Source organism: Micromonas pusilla, assembly GCF_000151265.4.
Source record: "Micromonas pusilla CCMP1545 genomic scaffold MICPUCscaffold_3, whole genome shotgun sequence".
Classification (NCBI taxonomy): Eukaryota; Viridiplantae; Chlorophyta; class Mamiellophyceae; order Mamiellales; family Mamiellaceae; genus Micromonas; species Micromonas pusilla.
The window spans coordinates 88,492-107,973 of NW_003315884.1; the positions used below are offsets into that span (position 1 = coordinate 88,492).

Genomic DNA, 19,482 nt, shown 5'->3' on the forward strand with positions numbered 1-19,482 from the left:
AGATTCAGATCAGCTCGCCGCCGGCGGCGCCGAGACGCGCGGCGATGACGAGCCGCCCCGCGAGCGTCCTCCTCCGCGCGGTCGCGCTCGGGTCGACGCGATGGTGTCGCGCGCGGTCCACCTCCGCGCGCGTGATCGTCGCGTCCGCGCGCGCGCGCACCGCGCCCGAGCGCGGCGCGGAGCACCCTGGCGTCAGGACGCGTCGCGTCGTCGCCGCGAGCGCGTCGTCGACGTCGTCGCGCGGCGGCGGCGGAACGTCGTCGTCGCTCGCGCGGCTGCTCCCGCGCGCGAGCGCGCGATTCTTCATCCGCGCGGCCGCGCCGTCGCCGTCCGTCGCGGCGACGGCGACGGCGCGCGCGTTCGCGCCCGCGTCGTTCCGCGGCGCGCGGCGCGTCGGCGCGCGGTTCTCCGCGGACGCGGCCGCGCGCGCCGCGGCGGGGGACCACGACGACGACGACGAGATCGACGACGACGACGAGACTGACGACGACGACGACGACGACGAGTTCGACGACGGCCTCGACGACCCTTTCGCGCACGTCGCGGCGCCGCCCATCGCGGACGACCACCCCGGACTCGCCGGCTCCGACGCCGAGTTCGAGAAGATGCTCGACGAGATGATGGCGGACGGCGAGCCGGACGACGACGCGGCGACGGACGGGGACGGGGATGGGGACCCGGATGAAGTCGATGGCGCCGCGGCGAAGTATTCCGAGCCGGGAGACGCGGCGCCGTGGCCGAGCGACGGGTCGTGGCCGGAGTGGGACGCGTTCCTCGCGCTGCTTCTGGAGAGAGGGTACGACCCGGAGAGCCCGAAGGAGAAGGCGCTGCTCGCGGGAGGAGGAGGAGGAGGCGACGGCGGGGAGGAGGGGTTGTCCACTCCGGAGTGGGCGAGGAAAGTTGCGGCGGAATCATCGGAATCCAACGCGTATTCGGCGTCGGCGTCGGAAGACTCAGACTCGATCGACGGCTTGGACGACCCGTTCGCGAAGATCGTCGCGTCGTCCGAGGACGGCGACGGCGACGGCGATTCGTCGTCGTCGTCGTCGTCCTACGAGGAAGGCGGCGTGCTCTCGTACGCGAACAAGAAGCGGCTCATCCTGGAGTGGAGCCGCGACCGCGACGACATCTTCCATCGCTGCCCCGAGCGCGAGATGTACCAGATCTGCGACCACCCGCTCCCGAGAGAAAACAACGCGGGCGGACGCAAGCAAATCAACGCCCTGAAGCGCATGCGCGCGTACCTCGGCATCGACGACGGCGACCTGCGAGGGAAGTGCGCCGCCGCGGACAGCGACGTCAGCGTCAGTCTGCGCGCCGGGACGACTGACCTCGGGAGGGTGTTGATGACGTACGCGGTCGACGTGACGGATCCATCAGGCGCGTTCTCCTTACACCGGTACCCATACGACCGCGTTCGCGCGGTGAACGCCGATCCTTAAGGACTTTGCCCGGCGTGTCTGTCCGCCCACCCCTCGCTTTCAATCCCCGCCCTCGACGCCTTTCAACTTCAACTGACGCCTTTCAACTCCACCCCGACATTCGCTTTGTATGGAACGACCCTCAGCACGGCCGCCGCGCGCGACGATGCAATCGCTGCTCCGACGGATCGTCGCGCTGACCAAGGCGGAGAAGACGACGATCCCGGAGGAGGTGTTGAACCGAGGGACGCCGGAGAAGAGGCCGAAGTGGATGGATCGGCGGGAGAAGCGGCCGCCGCGGATGGACTTCGAGAGGGAGGATCCGTACGTCGAGCATCAGCGACGCGCGTTTTCCGGCGGCCGCGGCGGCCGCGGCGGGCGATTTTCCTCCTCCGCCGGCGGCCGCGGCGGGCGAGGCGGACGAGGCGGCGGTCGCTTCGACCGCGGCGACCGCGGGTTCGACCGCGGGTTCGACCGAGGCGACCGAGGCGGGTCTCGGTTCGGCGCCCCCGCGAGGGTGGACCGCGTGCCCCCGCGGTTTGAAAACCGCGATCGTTTCGATCGAGGGGGCGGCCGCGGCGGCGGGTTCCGGGACAGGGACGCGGACCGAGCGGAGCGGTTCTCGACGAGAGAGCGCGACGAGGACTGGGGCGACGTGTCGAACTGGGACACGCGCCCGCCGCCTCGCGCGCGAAGGTTCGATGACGACGACGACTTCCGCGCGCCGCGCGGGCGCTTCGAGCGGGACGGCGACGGCCGCGGCGGAGGAAGGTTCGCGGGGAGAGGCCGCGACGACGACGACGACGAGAGAGGGTTCACGCCGCGCGCGTCGTCGTTCGACCGCGACGACGACGCGCGAAACGCAAACGCGAAGGACCGTCGGTTCGAACGACGGGTCGCGGAGCGCCGCTCGCGAAGCGCCGGCGGGTTCGGATCCGACCTCGACGGGCTAGACTTCGAGGACGACGACGCCCCGCGAGGCGCGCCGCGCGGGGGAAGAAGCGGGTTCGACCGCGAGGGGGCGCGGGGAGGACGTTTCGACGGCGGCGGCGGCGGCGGCCGCGGCCGCGGCCGCTTCGACCGAGAAGACCGCGATTACCGCGGCGGCGGGTTCCGCGACCGCGGCGGGCGAGGCGGGTTCGACCGCGACGACGACGGATACGGCGGCGGATTCCGCGATCGCGGCGGGAGAGGACGCGGACGAAACGACTGGGGGGACCAGGACGAAGGGCGCTTCGGCGGCGGGCGCGGCAGCGGGCGCGGCGGCGGGCGCGGCGGCGGCCGGTTCGATCGCGACCGCGACGACGATTACGGCGGGTTCCGCGGCGGCAGAGGCGGCGGGAGAGGCGGGTTCGACCGCGGCGGCGACCGCGGCGGCGGGAGAGGCGGGTTCGACCGCGGCGGTGATCGCGGCGGCGGGAGAGGCGGGTTCGACCGCGGCGGCGACCGCGGCGGCGGGAGAGGCGGGTTCGACCGCGGCGGCGATCGCGGCGGCGGGAGAGGCGGCGAGCGCGTGCGGATGTGGAAGCCCGGCGGCGGCGGCGGCGGCTACGACCAGTAGGCGCTAGTGTTGTTTTATCGTGCGTTGCGTTGCATTTTACAAGAATCATCGGGTTACTCTTACACCGCGGACGGACGCCGTCCATCGTCCTCCGTCTCGTCAGCGCGAGGACCTCGTGCGCGAGGACCTCGTCTCGTCCACCTCGACGCGGATCGGCACCGGCCGCGCGGAGATGTTGTTCGACGCGTCGACGCCCGGCGACGGCGGCGGCGTGTTCAACCCGCTGAATCCGGCGACGAGGACGCCGGCTTTGTACGTGAAAAATCCGAGCACCGCGGCGAGGGCTTCGCCGTACGCCGTATGCTGCCCGGTCGCGTCGATCGCCTGCGCGGCGTCGACGTGATGCGCGGCGGCGGCGCCGACGAGACCGAGCAGCAGCAGCCGCATCGGCCCGCTCGAGGCGAACGACGTCACGGCGTCGAGCGCGACGGCGGCGACGGGCCGCGCCTCGCCGCCGTTTCCGGCGGCGGCGCCTCCGCCGAGCGTGTCCACGCTCCGCGTGAGCATGTAGAGGTAGATCAACCCCACGCCTCCGCCGGACGCGAACGCTTTCATCGTCTCGAGGCCGTCGCCGCCGTGCGACAGCGCGGCGGTCACGCCGCAGCCGAGGACGACGCTCGCGCCAGTCGCCGCCAGCATTCGAAATTTCAACTCGCCGTACTCGCGCAACCCTTCCTCGCGCATCGCCGCGCGCTGCTCCGCGGTCATCCGCTTAAACTCGGAGGGCCTCAACTCGAGCGCGGCGTCGCGGCCGCCGACGAGGTCCATGCACGGGAACGACATCGTCCCCGCGTTGCCCTCGCTCGCCGCCGCCGTCGCCATCGACGACCCGGGGGAGCACGTCACCTCCACCTCCTCGAGGTACCACTCCCCGTGCGACTGAAGCGACGTCGGGGTGGAGTTCAGGGGTGCGTCAGAAGCGGAGTTGAAAGGCAACATCGCGGAGCGTGCGTCGGGATTGTGAGCGCGGGGTGGGCGGAGAGACGCGCCGGGAAGAAAAAACGCGGTCGTACGGGGACCGGCGTAAACGTGAACGCACCTCCGGCGCGATCCAGAGCGCGGCGGGCGCGCCGATGTCCGGCGCGTCGAAAGTCACCTCGTCGACGTCCCCTCTCTCGAACCGCGGGGAGGAGTACAGCGCGACGTCGCGGGAGGAGTCCGACGAGAGCGGCGTGAGTTCGGGGTACCGATCGACGCGTTGCATGAACGCTCGGCCGTCTGCGGGGCGGAGTCGAAAGGCGTCAGTTGAAAGGTGTCGCGGTGCGTCGGGATTGAAAGCGAGGGTTGGGCGGAGAGAAACACTCGCCGGGAAGAAAACTCCTTAAGGAACGGCGTGCACCGCGCGAACGCGGTCGTATGGGGACCAGTGCGAGAACGCGAGAACGCACCCGCGCCGATGAGCATGACTTGCACGCCCGCGTCAGGGGCGGAGAGGCCGCTGCCCATCTTCGAGCCCGTGTAGAAGCGGATCGTGTACTTCACGATCGGCGGCGCGTCCGGGGACGCGTCTGGTGATCACGACGGGGGTGGTGGGGGGAGGGGAAGCGGAGGGGCGATCGGTGAGCGACGGCGTCGGCGGCGGCGAGGGGCGGAGGTCGTCGCGGCGATTAAGAGAAAGCGCGCGGGAGAGATATTTTTTTCGCGCGAGAAAAGAATGAATGACGCGCGCGCACCGGAGAGACCGACGAGGGACGTCGGGACGGTGTAATCGCTCGACGTCGACGCGCGCGTCGTCGTCGCGACGCGCGCGCGGCGCGAGATCGCGCGTTTAGAGGCGCGTCTGAACGTCGCGCGGGGCGACGCGAGCGCGGAGGACGCGGCTGTCGCCATCGTCATTTGTGAACGTTGAACGGTCGAAGGAGACGAAAAGCCCGCGGGTCAATCCTTCGCGAATCTGGCGACGCGGCGCGCGCGATGCGTGCGCGCGGACGGGTCTCGCGCGATGCGTGCGCGGTGCGCGGCGGGGACGCGACGATGCGACGGCGTCGGAGCGACGTGCGACGTCGCGTGTCGCGCGCGTTGGGTTTGACCGGGCCGCGCGGGCGCGGACGCGAAAACAGCGCTTTTTAAAAGGACTTTTACGCGCGAGCGGCGAGATCGGCCACGTGGCACTTCTCGAGGCTCCAACGGCCGACACGCGAGGCCGGCCACGTCGCGCCTCGTCTCGGCACTCTCGTCGTCGCGCGCGCCGGCACGATGGCGTCGTCGTCTTCGCTCGCGCGGACGTCGCCGACGCTCGCGCGTCGTCGCGCGCGATCGTCGCCATCGTCATCGTCTTCCTCCTCCTCCCGCCGAGCCGCCCGCCGACGCGCGACGACGACGACGCCGCGCGCGTCGTCCGCGCCGCTCGGGACGCCGCTGTCGCCCCCGACCGAGATCGACCGCGCGCTGTTCGGTGACGGCGCGTACGCGCCGTCGCCGATGGACGCGTCGACGATGCAATCGCAGGGCGTCGTCCTCCTCGTCGTCGGGATCATGACCGCGTACTGGTGGTACGTCCTCGTCCCGGGCGCGAGGGTGAACCTCGCGGTGAACAAGAAGAGCGGGCGGCTCCGCGCGTACCTCGAAGATCTCAAGACGGACGACGGACGGAAGTTGGAGCGCTTCTTCTACGCGAAGTGGCTCGCGAAGGTGGACCCGGAGACGCGGTATCTACTCCGCGACGAGCCCGATGGCGAGGGCGAGGCGGGAGAGGTCGCAGCGAAGACGATGCTGTCGGACACCGAGGGCGTGACGCGCGACGTCGGGGAGGAGAGCGTCGAGGAGATCGTTCGAAGGGCGAAGAGGACGCCGAAGTTTTGGAGCGGCGACAACCCCGTGCTCGTCGGCGCCGCGCTGAGCATCGGCGCCGCGGGGCTCTTCGGCGTGATTCCGCATTAATTAGAGAGTGGTCCGCGCGCGCGTATCATAAGGTAATTATTACTAGTAGTCGTATGAATACACAAAGCGCTAAGTGCTATGATATGATATCGTGTGCGTCGCGCGCGCGCGCGTCGCGCGGTTCTTTCCTTCCTTCCTTCCATCCGCGATGTCGGGTCGGTCGATCGTCACTCTTCCTTCGCGTCGCGTCGTCGTTTAATACGACAGAGACAGCAGCCCGGCGACGCCGCGTTTGATCCAGTGATTCTGCGGCTTATCCGACGGCACCGTGAGGTTGATGACGAAGTTCGACGAGTGCCCCGTGGTGGCGAGCACGCCTCTGCGCTCCGCCGTTCGGTAGATGGGGCAGAGGTAGTGCGGGAAATCCGCGCGCTTGTCGTTCGTCGTCGGCTTGAACCAAAACACGGGCATCTCCGTGAACAGAACCTTCGGGTCGGACTCCACGAGCGCCATCTTCGTCTCGCTCCACTTGCATCCCTCGAGGAACATCCCGTCGCAGTACGCGCCGTCCGCGGGTTTCTTCGTGAAGTCGTCCGTGGACTTCATCGCCTGAAAGTCAAAGACGACGGTGTCGATCGGCAGCTTGTATTTCCGCGCGTAGTTTTGAAGCACGCCCGTCAAGAACGCGTGCGTGAAGAAGAACCCGGTGATCCAAAACATCGGCGGCGACCCTTCGTCGATCCACTTCTGCAACATCGCGATTCGTTTCAGCAACTCCGTGACGTACGCCGCGAGAGGTTTCAGCGACGGGTAACTCTTCTTCGCCCACATCGTCGGAATCTTCCCGTCGTACATCGCGTGTCCGAGCGCGTCGAGGTCGCCGGTCATCACGATCAGACCCTTCAGCGCGAGAGAAAAGTCGCCGATGGACTTGTGAATCACCGAGAGCAAGCGGTTAAACCGAACGAGCTCTTGGCAGAGCACCGAGTTCATGCTCTCGTAGTAGTCCACCGGGTACTTGTAATTCGCAACCTCGAGGTCGAACACGGGCGGGATGCTGTCTCGGATTTGCGCCGCCACCTCCGCCAAGACCTCGTCTTTGCTCTTCCCGCCGCCCGAGCTCGCGTTCCCTTGCGTGCTCAAGATGGAATCCAAGATCAAGTCCGTCTCGCCCTGGTCCTTCGTGATGTCCGCGTTGGCGTGAAGTCCGAAAACCTCCGGTTCCACCGCGATCGGCAACGATTTGAAATACTCCAAGTACGACTCGTAGTCCCCCTCCGGCGGCGCGAAGAAATTCTTGCTCGGGGAGAACGCGTACGCGTCGTCCATGACGTTGACGTGGAACGGGCCGCCGTCTTCGTCCGTGAGGATCGTCATCAACGTCCGACGGTCGTGGCCGTCCGTGACTCGACCGCCGTAGTTGCACTCGCCGACGAGGTACACGAGCGCCTTCAACGGCACGTCGAGCGGCTGGTCCGGGGACGCCTCGTTCAAGAACATCCGGAGCTGCCGCAGCGAGATTTTCAGGTCCGGGTCGTTGAAGCCGTACGGGATGTTCCATCCGAGCGGGCCAAAGTTTTTCCGCTCTTGAATGAACGCGTGGAAAAACGCGAGGCCGACGAGGAGCTTCTTCCACTCTTTCGGCCGCGAGCATCCGTCGAAAAACGCCGGGTCCGACACCGGGTCGGACGTGAACGACTGCATCATGTTCGCGCGCATCCCCTTCGGAGGCTCGTTCGTCATCTTGATGCCGTTCTGAAGCACCGCGACGGGGAAGTGCGGGGACGGATACGACGTCAGCCAGATTCGAAACGCTTCGTGCGGCGGCTCGTCGTTGGTGACGAACTCCTCGCAAATCCGATCGAGCGTCGTCATCCACGACACCGCGAGGTGACAGTTCTGCAGGACGACCCACGAGCCCTTCGCGGACGCGTCCTTGATGAGCTTCTCCGCTTTCGCGCCTTGCCCTTGCCCGAGCGACAGCGACTCGAGGTGGATGCCTTTCGAATCTCCGTACTTTAGAAGCGCGTCCATGGGGTCGGACCCCGGGGAGAGCACGAACACCAACGGCGTGAAACACGTCGAGTCGGCGTAGCACTGATCCAGATCGAACGGCGGCGGCTCGATGAACTTCCGGCCCATGCTCGCGTCGACGTAGAGCTGAATCGCGCGCGTGAGCTTGTCCGGGCGAATCGTGCGCAGGACGAGGAGCTTCTGAAACGCGTCGAGGTCGGATCGCCACGGCTCCGGGATGTCCTCCGTCTCGGGCGTCGCGCTGTCGTAGACGTGCTTCCACGCCGCGGGGTCAGCCTGGAACATCTCGCAGAACGACGGCTTCTTCTCGCGCGCGTCATCAGGCTCCGGCTCGGGTTCGGGATCCGGTTCCGCCGCGGGCGCGTCGGCCGGGGCGTCGCCGTCCGCGACGGCGACGTCTTCGGGCGTCCCCGGGGTCTCCTCCCGCGGGAGCGGCGGCGGCGCGCCGCTAAACTTCGGCAGGTCGCTCAGGCGCATCATCTCGAGCCAGAGCTTCTCGCTCAACCACTCGCACGGGATGTTCTCCGACCCAGCCTTGTTCCCCAAACCGCCGGTCAACAAGAACCGGTACTCGGTCGGGTCCAGCGTCCCTTTGTACCCGAAAATCGTCGCCGCGAGCGTGAACGAAAACAGCAGCTTGTCCTTCTCGAACAACGACCGGCAGATGTTCTTGTACAGCGAGTACGTGAAAAAGTCGATGAGGTTATCGAGACGTTCGGTCAACTCGGACGACTTCTCCGCGTGCTCGATCGCGTGCGTGAACAGGTTGACGTACCACGCGAGCGAGTACTGGTACATCGGCTCGATGTTACACAGCTCTCCGACGTTGAAGAAGAGGTGCGCGACGTGAATCGCTACGGGGCGGTATCCCAGGCGCGTGGCGTCGATCTTCTCCTCCGTCTTCGCGGCGATCTCCTGCTTCCGGTTGATCTCGTTCGAGAGCTCCTTCGCGCTCGAGATGACGTTGATCGCGGTCTCGGACTCGAGGATGCTGCCCTCGCTCGAGCCCAAGACTTCGATGATCTTGTCTTCGACCTCTTTCAGTTGCCGCGCGTTCTCCGCGCCCTGAAGCACGAGCTTCACCTTCTCCTCTTCGAGGTCGGGACGCTCTTTCGCGACCGCGATCCCGAGGAGTTGATCGGTCAAACCGTCGATCGTGATCATCATGTTCAGCAGCGTGACCTTGACCGAAGTCTCGGGGAGGTAGTGCGGGTTGCGGAGCTTGGACGTGATGTAGAACCGAAAGTTTTCGTGGTACTCCACGGTGTTGTCTCCGAGCTTGATGCACATGCTGCCCCCCTGCTTGAAGACGCTCTTCAAGAGGAGCGGCTCGAGCGTCGGGTCGAGCTCTTCGCCGACGTTCTCGAGCAGCACGGGGAACCCGAATTGGATCGAAGATTCGAGCTTTCGTATGAAATCGCCGTCGGTCAGCTTGACCACCGCGAGCGAGTTCTTCTTCTCCATGTTTCGAATCCACTTGTTCGCCTGCCCCTGCGGGTCGATGATGAGCGGCCACCGCCGCGACTTGCTCATGACGATCGCGTTGTCCACGCTGAACGAGTCGTTCGGTAAGCCGTCGATCGTCCAGTCGCGGATCTTCACCGGCTCGCCGAGCACGGTCGCGAGCTTGAACGCGCTCGCGCACGGCACCTCCTTCTCCTCAAGCGCCTCCTTCCACGATTGCAAAACTTCTTCGCGGTACGGGAGCGTAAACGCGCCGAGATAGGCGATGTACCCCGCGCATATGAGCACGTCCCCGGTGAGGTTGGCGTAATCCACCGCGAGTTCCGCGGCGACTTCTTTCCATCGCTCCTTCTCCCCGCCCAACCCGCCGATGAGCTTCTCCGCGCGCTCGAGCTTCTTTTCGCACATCACGACGTCGTTCTCGAGCTGCACCTTTTTCGCCTGCATCGCCTCGAGCTTATCGTTCAGCGCCTGAAGCTTGTCCTCCACCTCTTGAAGCTTCGCGCGCTTCTCGTTGAGACCGTCCATGAGCACGTTGTACTCCGCCTCCGCTTCCGCGAGTCTGGCCTTCTTGGGGGCGACGACTTTCGCGACGCGGTCGTACGCCTCCATCGCGCGGGCCCAACAACATAAACCGTACGCGGCTTTGGACGCCTTCAGGATCACCTCGGGCTCGAACTCCGGCATCGCGATGAACGGCTTGATCGCCTTGATGATTTTCGGGTCCATGTTGTCCTTGTCGTACTCGTGCAGAGACGGCAGGAAGCTCGTGTCGCCGAGCAGTTTCTGCGACGGACCCCAGTAATCCGGGACTTTCTTCAAGCCGCCCTTCGGGTCCTTGACCATGTCCGGTTTGATGCCTTTCAGGATGCACACCGCCTCCATGACGAGCTTCACCCCCGACGGCGGGTTCTTCATCGCCTTGACCTCGGTCACGTCCGCCTTGGTCAGCGTGTTCAGCGCCTCGAGCGCGGCTTCGAGCATCGGAATCGCGACGGAGAGCTCCTCCTCGCACTCGTCTTTGATCGCCTTGGCCTCCGCGGCTCTCTCCGCGGCGAACGCCTCGTCCTTCGCGACGACTTCTCGAACCTTATTCGCCTCGACCGTCTCCTCGGCGACGATGACGAGGATCTCGTCGGTCTCGACCTGCGTGCGTTCGAGCACGGGGCCGAGCGCGATGAGCTCTTCTTTCATGACGCCGACCTGGTCCTCCGCGTCGAAAATTTGCGCGAGACCGCTCTCGTAACGGTTCCGCAACGCGCTCACGGACGAGCGTTTCTCCGCGAGTAACGTCTTGTACGTCCCGATGAGCTCGAGGTACGACGTCGGGGTGACGTAGTAGAAGCGGCCTTGATCGGAGAGGAATTTTTCCGCGAGCGTGCGCACGGACTGGTGCATCATCTGACAAATCTCGATGCACGCGTCGCGCGTCTCTTCTTTTTCCATCTCGACGTCTTTGAGAAACTGCGACGCGACCGACTGCAGCGCGTCGGACGGCCACTCGCTGAACCAGTCGATCGTGCAGCAGTTGACGAGCGACGGGAACTTCCGAAGGCGCTCGCGGAACGCGTCGCCGACGGGGGACATGCACAGCACCATGTGCAAGTTCGCGCGGCACTGCTGCACGAAATATTGGAAAAGCTCCGCCATCGTGCCGTCGGGCGCGCCCGCCTTCTTCGCCCTGACCGCGACCATGTCGCACACCTGCGCGGTCTCGTCCTTCGCGAACAAGTTGGGCACCTCGCCGGTGTTCAAAATGTTGTTGATGTCCTCCAGGAAACTTTCGAGCTTGATCTGCGTGTCGTTGAACAAAAACACCGTGGGTTTCCCCTCCCCGCCCGCTTTCCTGAGCACGCTCTTCAGGTCTTCGTGCCACTCGAACACGCCGTACGACTTCGAGATGGCGATGCTGTACACCGCGTACTCGGACATGTACGCCGCGATCCTCGTCAGCGATTGCCTTCCGGACCCGCCGACGCCGACGAGGAGCGCGTTCCCGAGGTCTTGACGAATGACGCGAGAGATCCGGCAGATGTGCTCGGCGGCGTAGAGAAAGAGGACCAAGTCCATTCGCGTCTTGGACTGTTGGTTGTAATCCACCAACTGCTCCTCGACGACGGAGAGGAGATTGGGAACGTCGAGCACCTCCGCGTAGGCTTGGTCGCCCTCGACGAAGTCCGCGAACATGAGCTTGCGGAGTTCGACGATGTCGATAATGCCGTTATCGTCCGCGTCGAGGTGCGCGAACACCTTGTCGAACTTCAACCCGCTGTGCTTGTCGACCATCTTGCGAATGAAATCGAAAAACCACAGCCGGTCCTCGTCGTTCACGAGCCTGTCGTGAAACACGCGCAAATTCTCGTGCGCCCACAACCGGACGAGCTCCGGGACGTCCTTCGGCGGCGCGCCCACCATGGACACGCCCTGCCACACCTTGGATATGTCGCGCATGTTGTACGTGTAGTGCGACTTGGCCGGCGTCGGCAGAAGCTCTCTCTTGATCGTGTTGTAAATCTCCAACGTCGCCTTGACGAGCGTCGACGCCTTCCCCATGACCTCGGACGAGAGCTGCGCGCGGTCTCCCCACCACTCCACGATCGCGGAGTACACGCGCGTGAGCGACGCGTCGTCGAAATCGCACACGGATATCGTGTTGAAGTGGCGAAGCAGACGCGGGGTGACCGGGTTCCGCCCGCCGCCGGGCGGACCCATCGCCGCGGCGAACTGAATGTCCACGAGCTTGCGCATGACGAGCTCGCTTCGGTCGTACCACCCGCCGTGATCCATGAACTGCCGCAAGAGTTCTATCGGCGGCTGCGCGCCGTACTCCTCGAGCTGCGGCATGTTCAGGTCGTCGATGAAGATGACCGCTTTCGTCCCGAACGGCGGGCCGAAGATGCCTTTGCGTCGCTTGTCGAGCTTCCCGTCGATGATGTCCTGGATTTGGTTCGCGTTCGTCTGCGCGCTAAACGTGCTGCTGATGCTCGTCCACTTGCTCCGGTCCTGCGAATTCAGAGCCTGCTTGATGTACACCGTCTTCCCCGTACCCGTGGGGCCGCCGAAGAGGACGTGCTTGCCGTGCGTCGTGAGTAAGTCGAACAGGTAGCGATACCGCACCGTGTCCACGGTGGTCACGACGATGTTTTGAAAGTCCAACTCCGGGTTCAACGGCTCCGCCTTCGTCGTCTCCAGCCACGGGCGCCAGCCCATGAGTTCTTTGTTGAAGAAGAAGTTGTACACCGTCCCGGCTTTCGCCGCGGGGAGCGGTTTCCCGAGCTTCTTCGCGGGAGGCGTGATCGTCAGCCCTGGGCCGAGGTCAAAGTCCTTGCGCTCCTCGGACTTGTCCACGCGGTTTTCGACGAGCGCGCGGAAAAAGTGGTCAAACTTGATCCGCCCAGCCGTCTCCGTCGTGCCGCCTATGGACCATATCGTCGCGAACAAGAACGAGCAGTCGATAAAGTTGATCTGATGCTTCTCCTCGACCTCGCAAGGCTCGGCTTTGAACTCGTCGATCATGCTCTCGAAGATGTTCATCAGCGCGAACGGGAGGTTGATGTCCGACGTCGGAATCAGCTCTTTGCAGTTCTTTCGAACGAACCGCATGCACGGCTCGACGAGCCAGGCGAATAATTCCTCGATCCGCGGCTTGTGCGTCTCGAGGCTCGCGGGGAGGGTGTTCATCCACGACTCCTTGAGAGGTTCCCAGCCCATCATCGACGGCTCGACGTACACCATCCCGCACCGCGACACCGTCGCCGGGGACGCGACGGCTAAATCTTGCACCTCGAAGATCATGTTCATCGAGTTGCTCATCGCGATGATCTCGCCAGACATGAGACACAGCTTCTTGTTGTCGTCCAACACCGTGTTCATGTTCTCGATCCAGATCGCGTCTACCGGTCCGTCGAACATGACCCACTTGCGGTCCGGCGACGTGTCCACCGCGCACTGGCGGTACTTCGTCGCGAGGATGCCGTCCTGCCACTCGTGCGAGACGGGATCGAACTGTCCGTAGAGCTGCCCCATGTAGATGCTCTTCGGGTTGATGACGACGATTTTCACCTTGTTCTCTTCGAGTAAACCCTTCCCGTTCAGATCCTTCAGCGCGCCCGCGAGCATCCTGTACATGGACGTCTTCGCGCCGTAGGAGTATCCCACGAGCATCAGACCGTGGCGCACGAGAATCATCTCGTACAGCTGGAACGTCTTCTCCATGAACACCGGCGTCGGCTGCAGGTTCGCCTTTTCGCACTCAGAAAGAAGCGACGCGCGCATGTGGTCGTAGTCCGGCTCCGGGAGCTCCACGCCAGGGAACAAATCGCTCAGGATGTTGTTAAACAGCGGAATGTCCGGCGCGAGAAACTTCGGGAGGTTGACGTCCTTCAACGAGATCAACATCAGGATGCTCTCGTCTTGGTCCGGGTATTTCAACTTCACCGCGCCCGCGGCTCTGAGCACGGAAATCACCGCGCGCATGCCGTAATCGTAATGCGACTGACTCGAGAGCTGCTCGGAGCACAGTTTATACGTGGCGACGAGCTTGATCGCGAGCGCGCGCGCGTCCAAGTACCCGCACGAGTACAGCATGATCTCCGCGATCATTGCGTAGTCGGGGACCATCATCGCGACGGTGCGAAACAACGCCTTGAGGTTATCCGGCAGCTCGGAGCGGCCGGCGTACCCGGGGTTCATCGTGATGAAGACGTTACACGTCCGCCGAAGCGGCAGCATCGTGCCTTCGAACTCGAACACGAGCTGTCGCTGCGCTTTCGCGCGCGTGATGGTTAAGATCTGCTGCGCGATGACGGATAAAACCTCGAGGTCGATCCGGTTGAACTCGTCGAAGCACGCCCACGCGCCCGACGCGGCGAGGCCTTTGAAAAATTTCGCCATCGCCAGGTAGTCCAACCCGTCCGAGCAATTGAACACGACGCACTGCATCGCGATCGCTTTCGCGAGATCTTTCGTGGTCTCCGTCTTTCCCGTGCCCGCGGGGCCCTCGGGCGCACCGCCGACGTCGAGGTGCACCGCGCCCATGAGGGTTCGGTAGCACCGATCCGTCAGAGGCGTGATCACCAGCCGCGACGAGTTGCCTAAATATTCGTTCCCGTAGGGAATAGCCGCGTTGATCATTCGCACCATGACCGCCTTCTCGCCGTCGATCGTGTCCCAGGTGTACCGTAACTGCGACGCCCACTCAAAATCGTCCGGGGTGGGGACGTTCTTCGCCGCGAGATCGGCCACGACGTCTCGAGCGTGGACTTCCAACACCACGAGCGCCGAGAGCGTCTTGCGCTGCAACTTGGTCAGGTTCCCTCTGACCTTCTCGACGATGTCCATGAGCTGATCGCTGCACATCTTCGCGTGCGCGGGCATCTCGCCCTTCGTGATCGCCTCCTCCGTCTGCGCGGTCCAGTACAGCGACCCGATGCACAACACGACCTGGCCGGGCCACTTCACCATCCAGTCCGTGCGCTTCGACGTCGCGTACGCCTCGGAGGATTTCACGCACACGTCCGCGACGGTTTCGCGTTGCGCGGCTTCGCACTCGATGAGCCACTTCTCGACGTTCCCGCCCGCTTTTTTCGGGTTGAAGCTGTTTTTGAACTTGACGCGTTCGCCTTCTTCGGATAACATCGCGGTGACTTCGAGGTTTTTCTGAAACTCCAGGAGGTTGATCGCTTCGAAGACTTTCTTCAAAAACGGCTGCACGCGCAGCGGGTCCTTCGTCTCCGAGAGAATCTCGAGGAGCTCGTCGTTGGAGAGGAAATAAAAACGCGGAAACGCGAGGCGTTTCGTTTCCAGGTACTCCGACAACCCCTTGTTCACCTCGTCGAGCAGCCCGTTGGATTTGTTCAGCGTCGCGAGGAGCTCCTCGTCGCTGCCGACGATGATAACCTCCGCGGTGACTTCGAGCTTGAGCATCGTCTTCCGCCACGTCGTGTCCACGGTTTTGAACTTTCGCCCCTCGGTCGGCATCTGCGACATGATGTCGTCCGACCCGAAGATGGGCTCGAGGTACAGCCATCCGTTCTGACACTTCAACCACGCGTCCATGACCTCTTGTATCGTGTTGATCTTCGCCTCCCACAGCTTCACGCGGTCTTCGAAAGGACCGATGTACGGCGACGAGCGCATCGACTGCGTCTTCACGATTTGGTCGTCGAGAAGCATTTGCGTCTCGTCCAAGCCCTTGAGGATCGTGCTGCCCGTCTCTCTCCACGGCGCGGTCTCGAACACGATACCGGTCCAGTCGCCTTGCATCTTATCCAGCGTCCTCTCGAGCGAGTACTCCTTGCTCGCGTTCTCGGAGACGCCTTCGATGACCTCGAGGTGCGCGGGGAGATCCAACTGCAACGCGCGCGCGATGCTAAAGTCCTTATCCGCCTTCACCGCGAAGCCAACCTTCTCGCTGATCGTCGCCCAGTGACGGTCGCGGAGACCGGGGTTGCGCATCGCCGCGATGAGCGGCATGCGCTCGCGGAACTCCTCGATCTCCCCCTTGAGCGTCTCGCCCACGGTAAGCGGCGGGCCCTTCAAGTTTTTGATGATTTTCAAGAGCGCTCTGTACCAATTGTCGATCTTGTTCGACATCTTCTCCGGGTCGAGCGACGTGAACGGCCCCGTCATCCACTGCGGGACCGTGTTCGTGAAGTCGCCGCACAGCGCCCACATCGTCTTGTACGGCTCGAACGCTTTCGTGACCATGACGAGCTGTGGATAGTCCGTCTTCGGAAGCTCGAAGAGTTCTTCCCGCGACGCGTACAGCGCCGCCTCCGCGCCGAGTCGTTTCAAGACGTCGTCGATGTCCTGCGATTTGATCACGCTGTCCTCGACGTCATTGAAGTCGCCCGTGCTCACGAACTTGTCCACCTCGATCCCGATCTCGTCCGTGTCGTCGGAGAGCTTCCGCTGATCGTTCTTCAGCTGCTTCTTGAACGTCTTCTTCCACTCCTCTACCTTTTCGTCCGTCCCGGCGAGAAGCTTGAGCATCACCGCTGGCCACATCACCGCGGACCAGTACGTCTCGACGCTGTCGTTCGACAGCACGTGACCGTTCGTTTCGAACACGTCGTTCATCTCCCCGCAGACGATCGTCTCTTCTCTGATCTTCGCCATCTCCTTGTGCGCGTTGATGCAAAACTTCATGAGCGCGTCGAGGTCCTCCGCGGTATCGCAGTCGACTTCTAAACCTTTCGCGAATTTCGTAAACTTGTCCACGATTTCGCGGTTGATCGCGTCGAACTCGTCGTTCAGCTCGGTCAAGAGCGCCGTTCGGCGACCGAGCGCGGTGTCGATGAGCGACGTCTTGATCGGCTTGCAGTCCGCGCCGATCATGCGGAACGGCACGAACGTCTCCGTGTGTCGGTCCACGGTCACCGCGAGCGCGGCGAGGCGCTTCACCTCCGCGTCGATCTCGGGGAGCGTGAGCTTTTTCTTCTCCTTCGCCGCGGCGGCGGCGGCGTAGTCGTCGTCGCCCTCGTCGTCCTCTTCCTCCTCGACGACGGGCTGCGGCGGCGGCGGCGCGGCGGCGGCTTCGCCTTCGGCCGCGGGCACGGCGTCCGCCGCGGGCGCGGTGTCGCCCTCGGCGGGCTTCTCCGCGCCGGCTTCGGCTTCGGCTCCGGCGCCCTCCGCGGGCGGCGGCGCCTCCGCCGCCGCCTCCGCGCCCGCCTCGCCCTCCTCGACAGCTTCCGGCTCCGGCTCCGGCTCCGGCTCCGGCTTCTCCATGAGCTCCTCGAACTGCTCGTACGTCTTCGCGAGCTCCCTCGGTCCTTTGAAATTCTCCGCGACGACGTCTCGAATAATCTCTCGAGCCTCTTTGATCGTCGGCTCGTCGTCCGCGGGCGTCGCCACCGGCTCCGGCGGCGCCGCGTCGTCGTCCAGCTCCCCGCTGTCCTTCGCGAGCTCGTCTCTGACGTCGGCGATGCCTCTGACGGCGGCGAGCGCGTCGTCGAACAGCGCGAGGACGACGTCATGGACCGTCTGCAGCGGCGGATCGAACGCGGGCGCGCCGTCGCGGACGACGAGGTCCACCCTCAGAAACGGGAGGTGGTAGTTGACGACGGCGGCGACGGCGGCGTCGCCGCCTTCGAACCGCGACCAAAAGTCGCGGAACCCGGTCACGCTGTTGAGCACCACCGTGCGAATCTGGTCCTTGATCGTCAGCGATATTTGGCGGACGAACCGCGGCATCGTTCGCTCGCGCGCCGCCGCGCTCGCCGCCCTCGCGTCGCGGTCCTTCTTCGGAATGGACTCGTGGAGCATGAGCGCCTCGTGCTCCAAATCTTGCAGCGCGCCCACCGTCTTCGCCACCATGCTCGACTTGAGCGCGTCCTCGCACGCCTCGAGGTGGTTCCGTTGGTACTCCTCGTACGTCTTCAGCGTCATCGGCGCGCGGAGTTTACTCAGCGCCGAGCCCGGGGCGTCGTCCGCGTCGATTAGCGTGAGCTCTCTCGCGTCGATGTCTCGGTAAAACTTTTGCGCCGTCGCGAGGTACATCTTGTCCGCGACGGGTAAAGACGCGATGACGTCGTCCTGCACGTCGTAGAACGGCCGCTCGCCGTCGTATTCCGCGCACGCGCGCGCCGGCGTCGGCGGCGCGAACTTGATCTGCTCGACGCCGTCTCGCTCGCGCATCCGCTTCGCCTTGTTCGCGACTCGAAGATCTAGGTCCACGACGGATCGCTTCACCGCGCGGCGGTAGTCCTCTCGCGCAGCCTCGATCTCCTCGTCCACGACGTGCGGGAGCGCGCACGCGAGGTCCCAGTCGCTGCCGCGCATCACGCGGCGTTTAAACTCCTCGTTTAATATCGCGCGGTCGTCGTTCGTAAACGACTGCTTCTCGACGAAGGCGTGATACCGACTCCGCGCTTCGTGCCGCTCGCGCATCGTCATCGCCGCCGCCAGCCTCGTGCGGAACCGCGGGCGCGACTCCGCGTCGAATAGTACGTTCAATCGCTTCACCTTCTTGCGCGACCCCGGAGTTTTCTTCCACTCGATGAGAAACGTCTCGTCCGCCTCGTCGTACGCGACGGCGTAGCACGGCTCCCAACTGAACTGCCCGTGCTGCGAGTAATACCGCGACTTCGCCGCGCTCCCGGGCGCGTCGCGCTCTTTATCCGCCTTCTCCAGCCAGTCCGTCATCGCCTTCGACGTCTCGAACTCGGGGTCGTCGAACCACTCGAGCGGCGCCGCGGTGTCCACGTTCAGCGGCAGCTCCGCCGTCGTCGGCCGCACGCGGTGGCCCTCCTCCGCGCCGTCGTCGCTTGGCACCCATCGAAACGCGCCGCCGAGGATCGGATCTTCCGACGCGTCGCCGCCGGCGACGGCGCGCGAGGGCATCGTCGCCGTGTGCGGCGCCTCGGTCCAGTCGCCGGGGAGTCGCGGCGGGAAGCGGCCGACGCGCCCCATCGACGCGTCGAACCCGGCGTCCGCGGTCGGCCGCTCGTCGTCGTCGCGGTCGCCGCCGGCTATGCGTTCGCCGCCGCCGGTCGCGCGTTCGCCGCCGCCAGCTGTGCGTCGCGTCGTCGGGACATGCAGGCGCTCGATCGACCCGTTCACGAGCCCCGGGTAGTTCTCCTCGCTCGAGTCGGACGGCGAGACCGACGAGCGGCGCGCCTCGACCGCGGCGGCGAGCCGCGCGCGTCGCGTCGAGGCCTCCGTCGGGGTCGTCGGCCGCACCGTGCCGGTTCGGAACTCCGCGGGGAGCTTCACCTTGTACACCGCCATGTCGTTCGCGACCACGCCCTCGACGCCGCTGCGGTGGGAGGACGGCGCGGCGCGGCGGGTGAGAGGAGGACGGAGGAGGGACGATACGATCGCGCGCGAGGGGCGCGCGGAGGACGAGGAAGGACGAGCGATGGACGAGCGATGGACGATCGCGGACTGCGAGGCGAGGGAGGGAGGAATGCGCGACGCGCGGAGGATCGATCGGATCGCGCGGGATGGGGCGCGCACCGTCGGCGCTTCGCCGCATCGCGCTTCTGCTGGAGGCTCTGGCCGATCATCTCGGCTCAGCGCGCGCGACCTCAGCGAACCGGGAGGTCTCGACCGCGCGCGCTCGACGCGGACGCGCGCGCCCCGCGGTCGCGCGTCGTCGAAAACGCGAAGAAGACGTCCGCCTGGCGCGACTGGGGTCGCCGCGGTCAAGTGGAAGCGCCGAGCCGACCGCGCGCGAGCGTC

The 19,482-nt window shown here is 65.0% G+C and overlaps 4 protein-coding genes across 4 annotated transcripts; 2 read left to right on the forward strand and 2 right to left on the reverse strand.

Moving 5' to 3' along the window:
• Positions 1–44: 44 nt before the first annotated feature.
• MICPUCDRAFT_38520 (uncharacterized protein) lies at positions 45–2,982 on the forward strand (the record flags this gene model as incomplete). Its single annotated transcript, XM_003056603.1, has 2 exons — positions 45–1,304; positions 1,627–2,982. 2 exons carry the CDS (start codon positions 45–47, stop codon positions 2,980–2,982), a joined length of 2,616 nt encoding a protein of 871 aa, XP_003056649.1.
• An 11-nt stretch (positions 2,983–2,993) lies between these two features.
• Positions 2,994–5,010, reverse strand: MICPUCDRAFT_55897 (uncharacterized protein). Its single transcript, XM_003057057.1, has 4 exons — positions 4,656–5,010; positions 4,371–4,490; positions 4,022–4,200; positions 2,994–3,861 (listed from the first exon to the last, which is right to left on the reverse strand). Exons 1-4 carry the CDS (start codon positions 4,810–4,812, stop codon positions 3,082–3,084), a joined length of 1,236 nt encoding a protein of 411 aa, XP_003057103.1. The 5' UTR covers positions 4,813–5,010; the 3' UTR covers positions 2,994–3,081.
• Positions 5,011–5,178: 168 nt separating this feature from the next.
• On the forward strand, positions 5,179–5,862 carry MICPUCDRAFT_38521 (uncharacterized protein; the record flags this gene model as incomplete). The annotated part of the gene is made up of 1 exon (XM_003056604.1): positions 5,179–5,862. The coding sequence occupies one exon, from the start codon at positions 5,179–5,181 to the stop codon at positions 5,860–5,862; it is 684 nt and encodes a 227-aa protein (XP_003056650.1).
• Positions 5,863–5,900: 38 nt separating this feature from the next.
• On the reverse strand, positions 5,901–19,029 carry DHC3 (flagellar inner arm heavy dynein chain; the record flags this gene model as incomplete). Its single annotated transcript, XM_003057058.1, has 1 exon — positions 5,901–19,029. The coding sequence occupies one exon, from the start codon at positions 19,027–19,029 to the stop codon at positions 6,058–6,060; it is 12,972 nt and encodes a 4,323-aa protein (XP_003057104.1). The 3' UTR covers positions 5,901–6,057.
• Positions 19,030–19,482: the final 453 nt, after the last annotated feature.

Coding starts and splice junctions, on each gene's coding strand:
- MICPUCDRAFT_55897 (XM_003057057.1), bottom strand. CDS start 4,812: ATGGCGACAGCCGCGTCCTCCGCGCTCGCGTCGCCCCGCGCGACGTTC. Junction 4,201..4,370: donor AGTCATGCTCATCGGCGCGG/GTGCGTTCTCGC, acceptor TCCGCCCCGCAG/ACGGCCGAGCGTTCATGCAA. Junction 3,862..4,021: donor CGCTCTGGATCGCGCCGGAG/GTGCGTTCACGT, acceptor ACGTCGCTTCAG/TCGCACGGGGAGTGGTACCT.